This window comes from Notamacropus eugenii, chromosome 6 (genome assembly GCF_028372415.1).
Source record: "Notamacropus eugenii isolate mMacEug1 chromosome 6, mMacEug1.pri_v2, whole genome shotgun sequence".
In the NCBI taxonomy this organism is placed as follows: Eukaryota; Metazoa; Chordata; class Mammalia; order Diprotodontia; family Macropodidae; genus Notamacropus; species Notamacropus eugenii.
The window spans coordinates 147,210,103-147,223,439 of NC_092877.1; the positions used below are offsets into that span (position 1 = coordinate 147,210,103).

Here is a 13,337-nt window from a genome sequence, read left to right on the forward strand (position 1 = left end):
TAAATAATTTGTCCTGGCTTAGTGGGGTTGGGATTTCATGAGGTAGAGAACATGAGAAAAGAAAACCTAACCTTTACATATGGCCAGGCTTCCTACAACTAGCCCTGTGCAGACTATGTACCTGGATAGAAAGTCAACATCTCCCTCAGAAACAGAGAGGGAGTGGACACCATACCCCAGTGGTCCATAGGCTCAGCATAAGTTCTTTTTTTATTTTTTAAAACTCCATTTTTCTTGTTTTGTTTGGTTTTGGTCTGTGCTTTCTTTTGTAACATGGTTAATATAGAAATATATTTTGAATGACTAAAGGACATAGGAAGAAAGATATTACCTGCATTCAGCAGCAGTTCTTTATATCACACAAGGTAAATGTGAAGTAATGGAGTTGGAGAAGGTGGTATGAAATAAAGGGAATTCAGGAGAGGCTTCATAGAGAAGATGGCATTTGAACTGATTCTTATAGAGGGCTAGAAATTCTAGCAGGCCTGAAGTGAGGCAGTATAAAAGCAAGGACCCCAGCATACACAGGGGGGCCTGCTAGCACAGGTTCTTAGATCTGCATTTCTAAAAGAAAAGCAACTTTGGGGGGTCAGCAATCACTTTAATCAAGGGCATGTATCATTCACTTAGTTCAACGGAAGAAGTCAGCACCCTGAACTTCAGAGAAAATACAGAGAAATCAAAATCAACAGACATGTTTCCAACTGTTGACATAAGTAATACATACATCACAGATCAACAGGCAGATCCAACTGTCTAATCATTACCTACATAATAGTTACCAGAGAGAGAAGGACCAACATCTGGGTTTTCAAAGAGGGAGGAGGCTCCTTAGCAGCTGCCTAGAGTCTCATCTGGCCAAACAAACACTTCCAATCAGTAAATCCCAAAGTAAAACCTCACCTCAGAGTACTTATACATTTTTCAGAGTCAGAGGGCCTCACAACCCTTGAGAACCAGTGCCTTGTTAACAAAAGGTGTGGGCCTTCCTACAAATCTTCCCAGGTCCATTCGTGAGAGGGGAAGTTCTTTAATCACATTATTCAATCAGAGATACTTGTTTATACTAAAACAAAAAAATACGTTATCAATACAGGCACGCAAGCATTCAGGGCACAGGGAACAACCTGAGCAAAAGCTACGAGGGGAGAGGTGAAAAGTTGTATACTTGGGGCAGCAAGAAAGCCAGCAAGGCTTAGTTGTATATATCTTCCCCATACACACAGAGAAAAGTAAGCTCCTTGAGGATGGGACATTCACTTTTATTATTTGTATCATCTGGGCCTAACAGAGTGATATATGTGTGTATATTCATAAACACACATATATGCATGTATATAGGCATAAATTCTATTCAGAAAAAGTCTTCATATTTAAATGTATCATTGCTATAACCAAGATAATAATTTTCTCTCTGGTGAATGGTTATTGCCATCTTGTTCTCAATGGAATAGGAGTTTGATAAGCCCAGTGAGAAAACTGTGAATGGTGTTTGAAAAGCAATGAATGGCATACATTACAATAAAAGAAAGGGAAAAAGCTAAATTAAATTAAATTGTTTTCCTCATGCAGCAGCACTTAATTGACTTTTCTCCCTTGAATGTCAGTGACTCTCAAAAGAAGAAAGCCTTCCTCTCTCTTGTCTATGACCACCTTTAGTCTCTTATGAAAAGAATACATATGCATATGTATACATAGATGGGTGTATATACACATGTATGCTCACACACAGAGTTCAATACAAGTTTTTATGAAGTATCTTAGAAGGTACCACGCACTGTGTTAGGGACCTAGGATACAATAACAAAAAGGAAAATAATCTCTGCCCTTTAGGAGCTTGTACTCAATTGGAAGCCAACAACACTTGGATGAGAAAGCACCATATATATACTATGATCGCTATTACTTCCATCATTAATAGAATAAGCATTTATCGAGTACCTGTTATGTACCAGACGGTGTGGCAAGTACTTTACAAATATTAGCTCCTTTCATCTTCATAACAGCCCTGGGAGGTAGGTACTATTATTAATCCCCATTTTTTACAATTGAGGAAACTAAGGCAGACAAAGGTTAAATGATTTGCCCAGGATCACATACCTAGGAAGGCTTTGAATTTAGATTTGAACTCAGGTCTTCCTGACTCCGAGCACAGCACTGTACTATGACAATGCATCATAAATGGGGAACTCCCAGTAAGGAAATTCCATCTACCAATGCAGCCTGCTTTCAGCTCTGTAACTTACAGTCTGGTCTGGGAGAAAAAGAACTGAGTGGCTGTGACTTGTCCAGGGGTCACAAGGCATATAGAAGAGGCAAGACTTGAACGCAGGTCTTTCTGAATCCAACACCATCTTTCTATCCATATTATACTATACCACTTCCTATAGCACCATAAACTATCTCGTTTATACTTACATTATTCATATATTCTTGGTACAGTAATTGCCGACTTATATTAAGCCAACCCGCTTTAAAAAGATAAGGTGTATGGTACTTTTCTGATACAATTCCTCTCCATTCATAGTATGATCTTCCTGTTAGGACAATCAATGCAAGTTAAAACAATATTGATGCAGACAAACTACCTACTAATCATGTTGTTTAATATCACAAAGACAAGATCTTTAAGGGATCACTTTTATGCATTAAAACCCATCTTGTCTAAGAAAAATGAAAACGTGATTATGACAAGGTCTGAGACTTCCATTAAGTGCCTTCTCAGGAAGGAAATTATTCTCTGGTTTTCATTACATACTCAAAAGCTAAGGGATTCATTCAATTCAGTCTTTTCTTTCTGCTCAGGACACTGAGAAGTTGGAGGGAAAGGGCAGAATTGATTCTTATACTCAGAAGTATAGGTACCTTCCTGGTATAGTGGAGGAAGTACCTAACTTAGAATCCAGAAGATCTGAATTTGAATCCTGGCTCAAGACACGATCTGACTGAGCAAGTCATTTATCATCGCTATGTCTCAGTTTCGTCATCATAAAATGGAGATGATGACAGCACGCACCCCAAAGTGTTGTTGTGAGGATGAAATAACGTAAGTAAAGCATTCTGCAAACTTTGAAGCGCTATGTAAACGCTAACTGAAGCTAGTATAATGATGGTTGATGTTTCTTAGTTTTTCCATAAACTTGGTATAATGAAAAGTCTTTGAGAGCAGGGACTTCTGTGGAGGTTTCTGTTTCTGTTTTTATCTCTTTTTCCTCATCCACAGAATCTAGCACAGTGCCATGCCACATGATAGCTGCTTAATAAATGCTTGAATTAGGTTGGAAGCCTCAGGTCTTTGAATAGCATTTCGAAAAAGAGAAAGGATAAAAAGGTTTTTCTTTCAAGGTACTTGAAAGAAAATCTGGACCTGTTCTGACAGCACAAATTTCAGATTTAGTCAACAAATTCAGCTACTACAATGTATGTAATAGAATTTGGGGAAGAGGATAACCAACCAAAAATTACCATGTGCAGATGTAAAAATGCCCTCTTAGCTCAAATATTTCTTTTGCCTCATGACAATTATTATACAATGTCTCTAAAGTAAATTTTAACTTGGAAACTGAATGAAGTAAAATAAGCTTGAGTTATTCCATAAACTTTTCAAGAAAATAATCTTATGTTTGAATGAACAATTCTCATTCTCACACTATTAAAACTCTGTTTCTCAACTCAGGATTCTCAACCATTATACTGGTAGTGATAGAATTCTGACTTTTAAAGTTTTTTCCAACAAAGTTCTATTCTCCTTCCTGGTCTACTGTATCTCAGGGAAGCCTAATCACCTAGGAGCATAGAGCTGGAGCTAAAAGAAACCTTAGCATTCATTTAATCCAACCCATTCCTTTTACAAACTGGGAAACAGGCCATAAAGCCATTTCCCCAATATCACAGAAGTCTTTAAGTAGCTTAGCTACAGTTAGAATTCAGGCTCACTGACTCTGTATTCAATAGTTTTCTCTTTACCATCCTACACCATTTCACCTGTGCCTTCTTTTATGTCTCCAAACAGACCACAAGCCTTCACAGTACAGGGAAATAGATCCTTTATGTTTCCCCACCATGTCTAAAATTGTGCTCTGAATACAATAGGTAATTAATAAATGAATAAAGAGGCATATTTAGTTTTATATACTAATTGTAAATTGGAATTATAAACTAGATTCTAATTAGAAATCTTCCTCCAATTTAGGAGAATCCCAGGATTGAACCAACCAGCAAATTGAAGAACCAAGCCAAGTCATAACATACGGAATTCAGACGGTGCTAGTTTACTCATTTTTCTAATCTCTCTATAAACAAGAAAACATAATGTCAAGAGAAACAAACATCAGCTATTTTGATTATTCAATTCAAACAATTGTCACATATACAACTGCTACAGGGTCAAATGCATAAGAGGTCTACCTGAAGAGCTTAACTGAAAAACTGGGTTTTTCCCCAGTCAAATATGATCTGGATGATAGCAGAGAATCTAATTAATCAAATGAGATAAGATTTACTTTGCAAGCCTTAAAGTGCTTTAAAAATGTTATGTATTTTTATTTATTCTCAATAATAATTATCTTTATCTTAAGGGAGCTAACAAAGAGCTATTTTAGTAATGATTCCTGAGGCTCAAGTACTAAAATGTTTACTTTATTCCAATTATTTTCGTGGTCTGTAAATTCAATAGGATGGTGGTGGTGGTGGCTAACATGTATTCAATGCTTTTATTCTACGTTAGTCCCTGAATAAGTAGTAACCAGGAGGCAACAGGATAATGAAGGCAATCCAATTTTCTGCAGAGCAAGCTATCATTGATATTATTTATTGCTTATTAATAATACTTATTCCCAGGAGATACAGTGATCGACCTGGAGTCAGGAAGACTCATCTTTCTGAGTTCAAACCTGGTGTCAGACATTTGCTAGTTGTACAACCCTGGGCAAGTCACTTAGCCCTGTTTGCCTCAGTTTCTCCTCTGTAAAATGAGCTGGAGAAATGAAAAGTCCTCCTGGGGTCACAAAAAGTCAGACACAACTGAAACATCCTAATAACAACAACAAACTTGTAAAGCACTTTCAACATTCAATCTCATTAATTTTACACATAAGAAAATTGAATCTGAAAGGCTGTAATTTTTCCCAAGGTCACATAACTAGTACAAAAAATAATAATTATGTTTACGTAGTACTTAGTATGTGCCAGGTGCTTTACAATAATTATTTCCTGTGATCTTCATAGCAATCCTGGGAGGTATGTGCTATTATCATCCCTCATTTTACAGATGATAAAACCGAGGCAAACAGTAACCAGTCCAGGATTGTTGCAGTCTTGGGGTGTTGGAAACCCCAAAATGCAAGGGTACGGAGCAGGTCTGCCTTGAAAGAATTTGATCACTTAGGTCCCATCCCTTATTCCACGTGTTGAGCTCCATAGGCTGTTGCACCCAGCTGCCCAATGGCAGTGTTACGTCTTAAACTCAGGTCTTTTGAGTTTATGATCTAGCTTCCTTCCATTGTACTATACTATGAGAAAAGCTTTCCTATAAATAGTCAGAGAACCTAAGAGCAAAACCTACTTCTGCATGACTAATATGGAAATGATCTGCATGACTGCACATATATAACATATCAAATTGCTTAATTTCTCAACTAGAGAATTTGGAACTCAAAATTTTGTTTTTATTTTTCTTTTAAATTTTATTTGCTTTTAGTTTGAAACATTCACTTCTATAAGATTATGAGCTCTAAGTTTCCCCCACTTCCACTTATATAACCTGATATAAGTTATACTTGTACAATCATATTAAACATATTTCCACATTATTTGTGGAATTCAAAATTTTTAATAATAAATGTTAAAATTTTTTACCTGTAATTTGAGAGACAAAATAAAATTAAAAATCCTACCTCTGCCTCTTATGCTATCTATGTGAATTATCTGGCTTCAGTTTCCTCCAGCACTAAGAGACAGGCAGGGCTATGTACACTGGAGCCCAGGCTAATGATTGTAAATTTTCAGTGTGAGCATTCACACTTCAGAAATCCAGAAAAGCTACTAGTCAGTGCTTGATTTATTGTTTTCTTGATTTCTAGACTTAAGAAAGCAATGGAAAAAAACTTTAAAAAGCAGGCTAAACTTAAAAATATGTTATCCTTTATATTTTTTCTCCAGAGAACCAGTTGTTAAACATTAACCAACAGGCTGCTAGAGTCAGGTAACTATTATAGTTCATTATAGTTCTAAATTTCTAAGTTTAAAAAAAGAGGATCTCCTTCAACTTGCTAAATTGATGCTCAAAAATTCTATTATTAGAGCTTCATTTGTTTGGATTAAATGAAACAGTTTCTCTGCCCTGGAAACTGGAAAACTTACCTACAACCAGTTCATCTAATGGCAATTTAGCTGGCAATATTTTTGTCTCAATTTCAGTTTTCAAATAATAAGACCCAATGTGGCCTTCTGAGAAGCTTATGAGCTCACAAAGGGGAGGTGGGAGGGTGGCACCTTTTAAACATTTTTTGCATCTGTTGGGAGAGGTTTATTTTTTTTTTTAATTTTAACTTCTCTTATGCATACTCTGTATAAATCAATGAGCCCAGTAAGATTTTTCCTAAATTCTTCCTGTGTCTCTTTAAGGAGGTGCTAATCCCTTGACCATTTCACCTTCTGTTCTGCAGATTAACATGAATGAGAACTTTTTCTCAATCATTAGTGATATCTCTTTGAAAAGGTGTAAACCTGCTTGACCTTGGGTACTCTCTTTGCCTTATAAAACACCACATTAAGAGTGATTGATTAAATCATGGCTAGTTATATACCTGAACTATGCCCTTGGACTTCACCTCTAGAAGAGTGCTGGAGAGCTGGAGGGGGAAGTCAGAGGAGCAAATGAAAGAGAGAAGTCTGCCACATATAACCATCCTGAGTTATTGAGCATGTCCCTGCACCCTCCAGGTGCAAGATGCAGCCATATGGTCCAGACAAACCAGGTGTAGGAGGATGCCGTCAGGCGCACCAGGTCAACAGTCCCAGTTGGGAGTATCTCTCTGACAACCTAGGAAGTCTCCAAGTATGAGGCAGCTCCCTGCATGCAGTGGTGGAAGACTTCTTTCTTAATTACAATTCCTAGTACCTCCCTAGAGTCCATGGCCATATACAAATCTCATTCAATGGCACCGTTATAATAACTCATGGGAACTCTGCTCCCTATTTTGACAGGGGCCTTTAAATCCTGATACCAAAGAGCTAAAGAAGGCTCATCGTGTATTCAACAATGCAAAGAGAGTGTCATCCTTTTCCAAATGATTTGCCACAAACACATTGACCTGCTTTTGTACCTGGTATACCAGCTACCTTGACTCCAGGTTTAGGACCTTGACCTCATATGACACTTCCAACCTGTGACTTCAACATTCTACTATTTCTGCCTAAGTAACACTTGGACTTCCTGACTGGTATGCCTTAGCATTATCCCCTAACTTAGGTCAGTCATGGACTTTGGAAGTCATAGAGGTTGCCAGGTGGTTGACTAGTTAGACCTGGACTTGGAATTAAGAACACCTGGGTTCAAATCCTGTTTCAACCATACCTTAGGCTCAGCTTCCTCATCTGTAAAATGGGAGTAATAACAGCACTTTCCTCATAGTATCTTTCTGAATACCAAATGAAATAACACATGCAAACAGCCTGGCAAATGTTAGTGTTATATGAATTATAGCTTGCTCTTACAGGCCAATCCCTGCTCAGTTTGTGGATGAGGAACCAGAGTCAGAGAGGTGAAGTCATACTAAAACAAATTCAAAGCCACACAGGTAGTAAGAAATAATAAAAGTTACCATTTGCATAGAGCTTTAGAGCTTCATTACAATTTTGTTAAACTTTACTTAATCCCCTGAAATGAGCAGAGTACTGTCCTTGGTACTGAACATTTAGAAGCAAAAATGAGAATGCTATGCAGGCTTCAAGGAATTTCAACTCAGAGACTCTAACAGAGGTGGGGAATCTTGTGACCCTCTAGGTCCTCAAGCCCTTTGACTGAATTCAGACTTCACAGAACAAATCCCCTTAATAAAAGAATTTGTTCTTTAAACTTGTACTCAGACAAAAGACTGCACCTGAGGACCTGCAAGGCAACATGTAGCCTCAAGGCCACAGGTTCCCCAGTTTCACCTTTCCTCTGTCACTTACCACTTGTGTGATCTTGGGTCTTGGAAAGAACAAAGGATGCTCTGCATTTCAGATTCCCCATCTGTAAAATGAGGGGGTTGGACCAGGTGGCCTTAAAGGGCCCCTTGGGCTCTAAATCTATGTTGTTAATATCTCAATATTCTAAGAGCTCACATTCTGGTAGACACTTTCTACTGAGTTTAAAAAGCACTTTTCTCATCACAATACTATGACATAGCTAATACATGTGTGGTTATCCCCATTTTATAGAAGAGGAAAGTGTGACTCAGAGAGGTGATTTACCCAGGATCACAGAGGTAGTCAGTCGGTCAATAAACAGACTTATTAAGTACTTAAAGCCAGGCATTGTGATAAGCTTCCTTTTCTCTCTAGCTGGTTTCAGACTAGAACCACGTAAGATATGAAATATGCACACAAAACAATTGGAGAACATGACCCCAGTTTACTGTTTTGTATTATATATACCATAATGTTGAAATGAGCCCTCAGTCATCCTTGGAAAACCCATCCATTTATCTAAACAATATCTTTTCCACTTGAGTTAGTAGTAAAGCTCTACCAATATCCTTCCAGCAATCCCTTGCAAACTGATGTATGCTAATGTGAGAGATATGAAATAGTTAAGTTTCCACACTGCTAAAATCATCAATCTTTGGGAAAACAAAAGTTGCTTACACAAGATAAAAATTATCAGCCAATCATCAATAAACTGAGGAGGCTCAGAAGCCATAAACTCAGGGGTCTTAGGCAAACCAGACCAAGCCAATGGGGGTCATGAATGGTCAGCTGTTCTCTTACTACAGCGCATGCCTAATTAACCTCATACATGTACCAGGAAACTCCCCGAATAAAATTAGACCATCATGCAATGCATGATGAAGGAGGGAATACTTGTGAATGGGAAACATGTAAAGGATATATGAGAAAGATTGTAACCCAGAAGAATTAGGACCAGTCCTGATCCAGAAGGGAGGAGTTAGTTTTATGAACCCTATTAAACTTGTTCTCCCTTTTCTATTGATGCACTCTCCCTTTACTGCAGGGTTGTGTCTGCTTCTTAAGAATTGAAGGGGTATGCATTTCAACCTTTCTAATAAAAAAACTTTGAGATACCAACCTTTGGAATTGAGTCTGGATTCATTCTTTATAACACTAATGACCAATCTCTGATGATAAGCACACACATAGCAAATGTGGGTTTATTTCATAATGTTAGTGGAGATCTAGAAGCTGATAGCTGCCATGAAAGAGACTAAGTGATGCATCAGACTAAACCTTCCCAAATCCTTCACAGAGCCCAAAATCTTCAGGGACAAGACCACATAGAATAGGAGACTCTCTGAATCATGCTTTTTGCTGAGTCTGCTCTCCAAGAACACACTCATAGAAAAGAGAGTGAGAACCATGTTAAACTCAGTGGATCACTCAGATCAGTAGGCAAAATAAAGGTCTTAAGAACAAATTCAAGATGACACAACATAACATTCACATGAAGATGGCAGAAATTCTGTTTAATTCTATCTACCAACCATTTAGTAAGCACTTTACATATATATATATATATATATACATATATATATATGTATGTATGTATGTATAAGAGACTATATTATATACTAGAAGTACAATATGTACTAGTCCTAGGATCACATCAGCAAAAAAAGAAGACAATTTTCTTTACCACAGGTCAGTGTCTCCCTGCAATTTATTGTCTTAGAGAGTTGCCTAGGACACTAAGAGGTTAAGTGATTTAACTAGGGTCATATAGCAATCACAGTAGAAATTTTGAGAGCCTGGATTCTGAGAAAAAAAATCAATTTATTGGTAATGCTAGCAATTACCAACAAATGGGTCAATGACCTTTCAAGCAGCAAAGAGATGCTGAGGGTTTTATAGTTATCAAATGCTGTCCTTTCAATCTTCACAATGCTTCAAGTATATTTGTTTCTCTCCACTCACTCAGCCACCAGTCTAGCTCAGGTTTCCATCACTTCTCATCTAAAAGCCTTCTAATGGGTTTCCCTGCCTCAAGTCTCTCCCTGCTCCAATCCATCTTCCATATAGTCACCATGATAAAACACTAACCATATCTTACACACACATAAACACACAATAAACTTCATCAGCTCCTTCTTACCTCTAGAACTAACTATAAACTCTGTTTGACATTTGAAACTCTTTCCAACCTATCCTCCTCTGACCTTTCTGGATCTCTTACTTCCATGTACTCTATGGTCCAGCCATACTGTTCCACTTGCTGTACCTCATACAGGACATTTCATTTCCCTTCTCTATGATTTTGCATGAGTTTTCTGGGGTGCTATTTTTCTCACTTCAACATCTTAAAATTCCTAGTCTCCTTTTGTGAAAGACTTTTCCTGGTCTTCCCAGATGCTAGTGTCCTACTTGATAATCTGCTTTACAAAGCATATACATGTCATATAAAGCTTTAGGTTTCAAAAGCTTAAAAGTAAACTAAGATTTTGGGGACACTCTCTATCAGAATAGAAGCACCTTGAGGGTAGGAACTTCACTAGTGTGTGTGTGTGTGTGTGTGTGTGTGTGTGTGTGTTCCCAGTACTTAGCACAGTCCTTAGCACATAGTGGGTACTAAGAAAATTCTTGTTCACTGATGATTAATTTTTACATACTGTACTTATTCCTGTATATCTATTACCTAACCTGTGAGTTGCGTAAGGGCAAAAATTTTGCTTTTTCCTCATCTTTCTGGCCCTCATATAGCACCTGGAGTGATGCCTTTCAAATACCACTAATCAATATTCATTGAGTGAATAAATGAAACTGACAAGTAGATTTCCACATACCTTGAAATGTATAGAGATCATACACATTGACCTATATACATGACTAATAACATATTGCCAATTACCCAGCATAAGCAATGATAATCAAAACAGCTGCTTTTGTTTAATGAATTCAAAAATGCTTACAAACATAAGAATTAATGTTTGCCATAGCCCTGTGTCTGAGATCATTTCAAGTAAATTTCACTTCCCTCTTCAACTACAACTAGAAAAACTTCCCCACCATCACCCAATGAATGTGAGAAGAATGCAGGATTCCAGTCTCTCCTGCTCTTCCTGCTGTGCTGTTTCTCTCAACCATAGAACCATTAGCACCTAAGAGGTATTGGTTCCATCTGCCACCATTCAGGCAGAAAAGGCGTCAGCATTTTACCCAGCAATGGGTCCTTCCTATAGAATATGGTAGAGTCAAAGATGCTTCTAGCTTCGGTAGCCTTCAAGTCTCAGGAGACTATTTAATTCCCTGCTTGGCCTGTTATCCCAATTTAAGCTCCTTAAAATAGTTTAATGCCTTTGTGTTCATTGAACAACCAGTTTTAATCTATAGGTTGCTACAATTAATAGTTAGGAAACAGCATTAACAATTCTTAGTTTAATTACCTATATAATTAAAAAGGGGGTGAATTTAAGTTGACAAATAGGGTCTTAATTGTTTGAATAATTACATGCTAGAGGCTTGATCTGAACTATTGAATTTCATCTGTTATCTTCTTTCCAGTTAGAATTGCAGGAGTTAATAATAATACTAGTAGCAGTTAACTTTAAATCAGCTTTAAAACTTACAAAGCCCTTTCCATATTCTGTCTCATTTTATCCTCACAAAAATTGGGGGCAGGAGAGGGATGGGTAAAGTGTTATTAGTATACCCATTTTGCAGATGAAGAACCTGAACCTGAGACTTTAAACGACTTGGCCAAAATTATATAGTCTGGGTCTCTAAACAGGTCCCTGCAGTCATACTTCATTCTTGCTTTAAATGTTATCTAATCCAATACTCTCCTTTTACAGTTGAGGGAACTGAAGCCCCCAGCGGCTATGACTTATTCAAGGTCACACAGTTGAAAGTGGAAAAGTCTGAATTCAAACCCAGACTCTAGGCTCTCCAGTCATGTTTCACTGTACCAAAATGACCTTTAATCTCACTACCACCCTCACCTAGTTTTTGGAGTAAAAAGCCATGCAAGTGGTTGCCACTAGCCATACACCAACACTACATTCTGCAGTCATTGGACCCTGGAAGGCAGGGCCCCAAATTACATAGTTTTTTTCCCCCAATCAATAACTGTCAAACTCCCAGCTCCAAATCTCCTTATCCTTGTTATTTAGTTACCATCTGCCAAAGTGGAAACCCTTTCCCCCTCCTACCTCTGCGTGTGGGATACATGACCCCTCCCCCCCCTTACTCAAATTGACTGCTCAGAAGCATCTCAAAGTAAAAACAGAAAATCTCCTTTATTCGATTCTCAGGAGAAGCGGGCGGTCCCTTCACTGTAAAGCTGGAGTTGGGAGGCACCTTACAGAAGCAGAATGGCAACTTATATAGACCCTGATGCAAAAGTCCCTCTCCCACCCCTGACCGTTATTCTCATTGGCTGAGAAGCAAGGTCTTACATTCTAGGTGCGAGATCTAACCAATCCTTTTTGGAACCAGGTTCAAATTTCCTGCCCACCCGATACAAAGCCTGCGAAAATACGCATAATTATATACAAATTAGGCATTGAAAACATATGCAAATGAAGCATTGACGACTCATGCAAATTGGGCAAATTGAGAACTTATGCAAATCAGGCCGACCAAAGTGAGGACTGAGGACTGCATGAGCATATGCAAATTAGGTATTGAGGAATTAGTGAGCCATAGCCAATCATTGATCCTAATGTACTATATAGCCTTCTATGGAAATCACCTGACTCTAGAGGAATGGAAATCTGTGCCTAAGGTCTCTTCTACTCTAGGGAGAAGTCTTATATCCCTGAGAAGTCTTCACTAAATCTATTCCCATTCATCTGTGACACTCATCTCTATCTACCAGTGCCCTAACATTCCACAATCCACATCCTCCTCTGCTTTCCATGGAAACTCTAATGTATTGTCAACAAACTCCCATTAATCAGAGATCTCCTCATTTCACACTCTTTCCACATTCTCCTTTTCTGCAGAAAATGCCTCCTCTATAGTCACTCCATACCATCCATATGTGGAACCATCAACTACAGCAAATAGAGACAATTTGAGTACTGCCACTTAGCTTGGCAGTATACTTTTCAGGGATGTACACATCAATGATGAGGTTGATGTACACATTGCCAGAGCTAATTCAATGTTGGGAGCCTTTA

The 13,337-nt window shown here is 38.1% G+C and overlaps 1 protein-coding gene across 2 annotated transcripts in view; it reads right to left on the bottom strand.

Moving 5' to 3' along the window:
* IQCM (IQ motif containing M) overlaps window positions 1-13,337 on the bottom strand; it is a 522,295-nt gene that overhangs the window by 349,854 nt on the left and 159,104 nt on the right. For both annotated transcript variants that reach the window (XM_072621219.1, XM_072621220.1), the window contains one exon: window positions 2,419-2,537. In XM_072621219.1, the coding sequence (XP_072477320.1) occupies window positions 2,419-2,537 (119 nt within the window). The remainder of the gene's footprint in view (window positions 1-2,418; window positions 2,538-13,337) is intronic.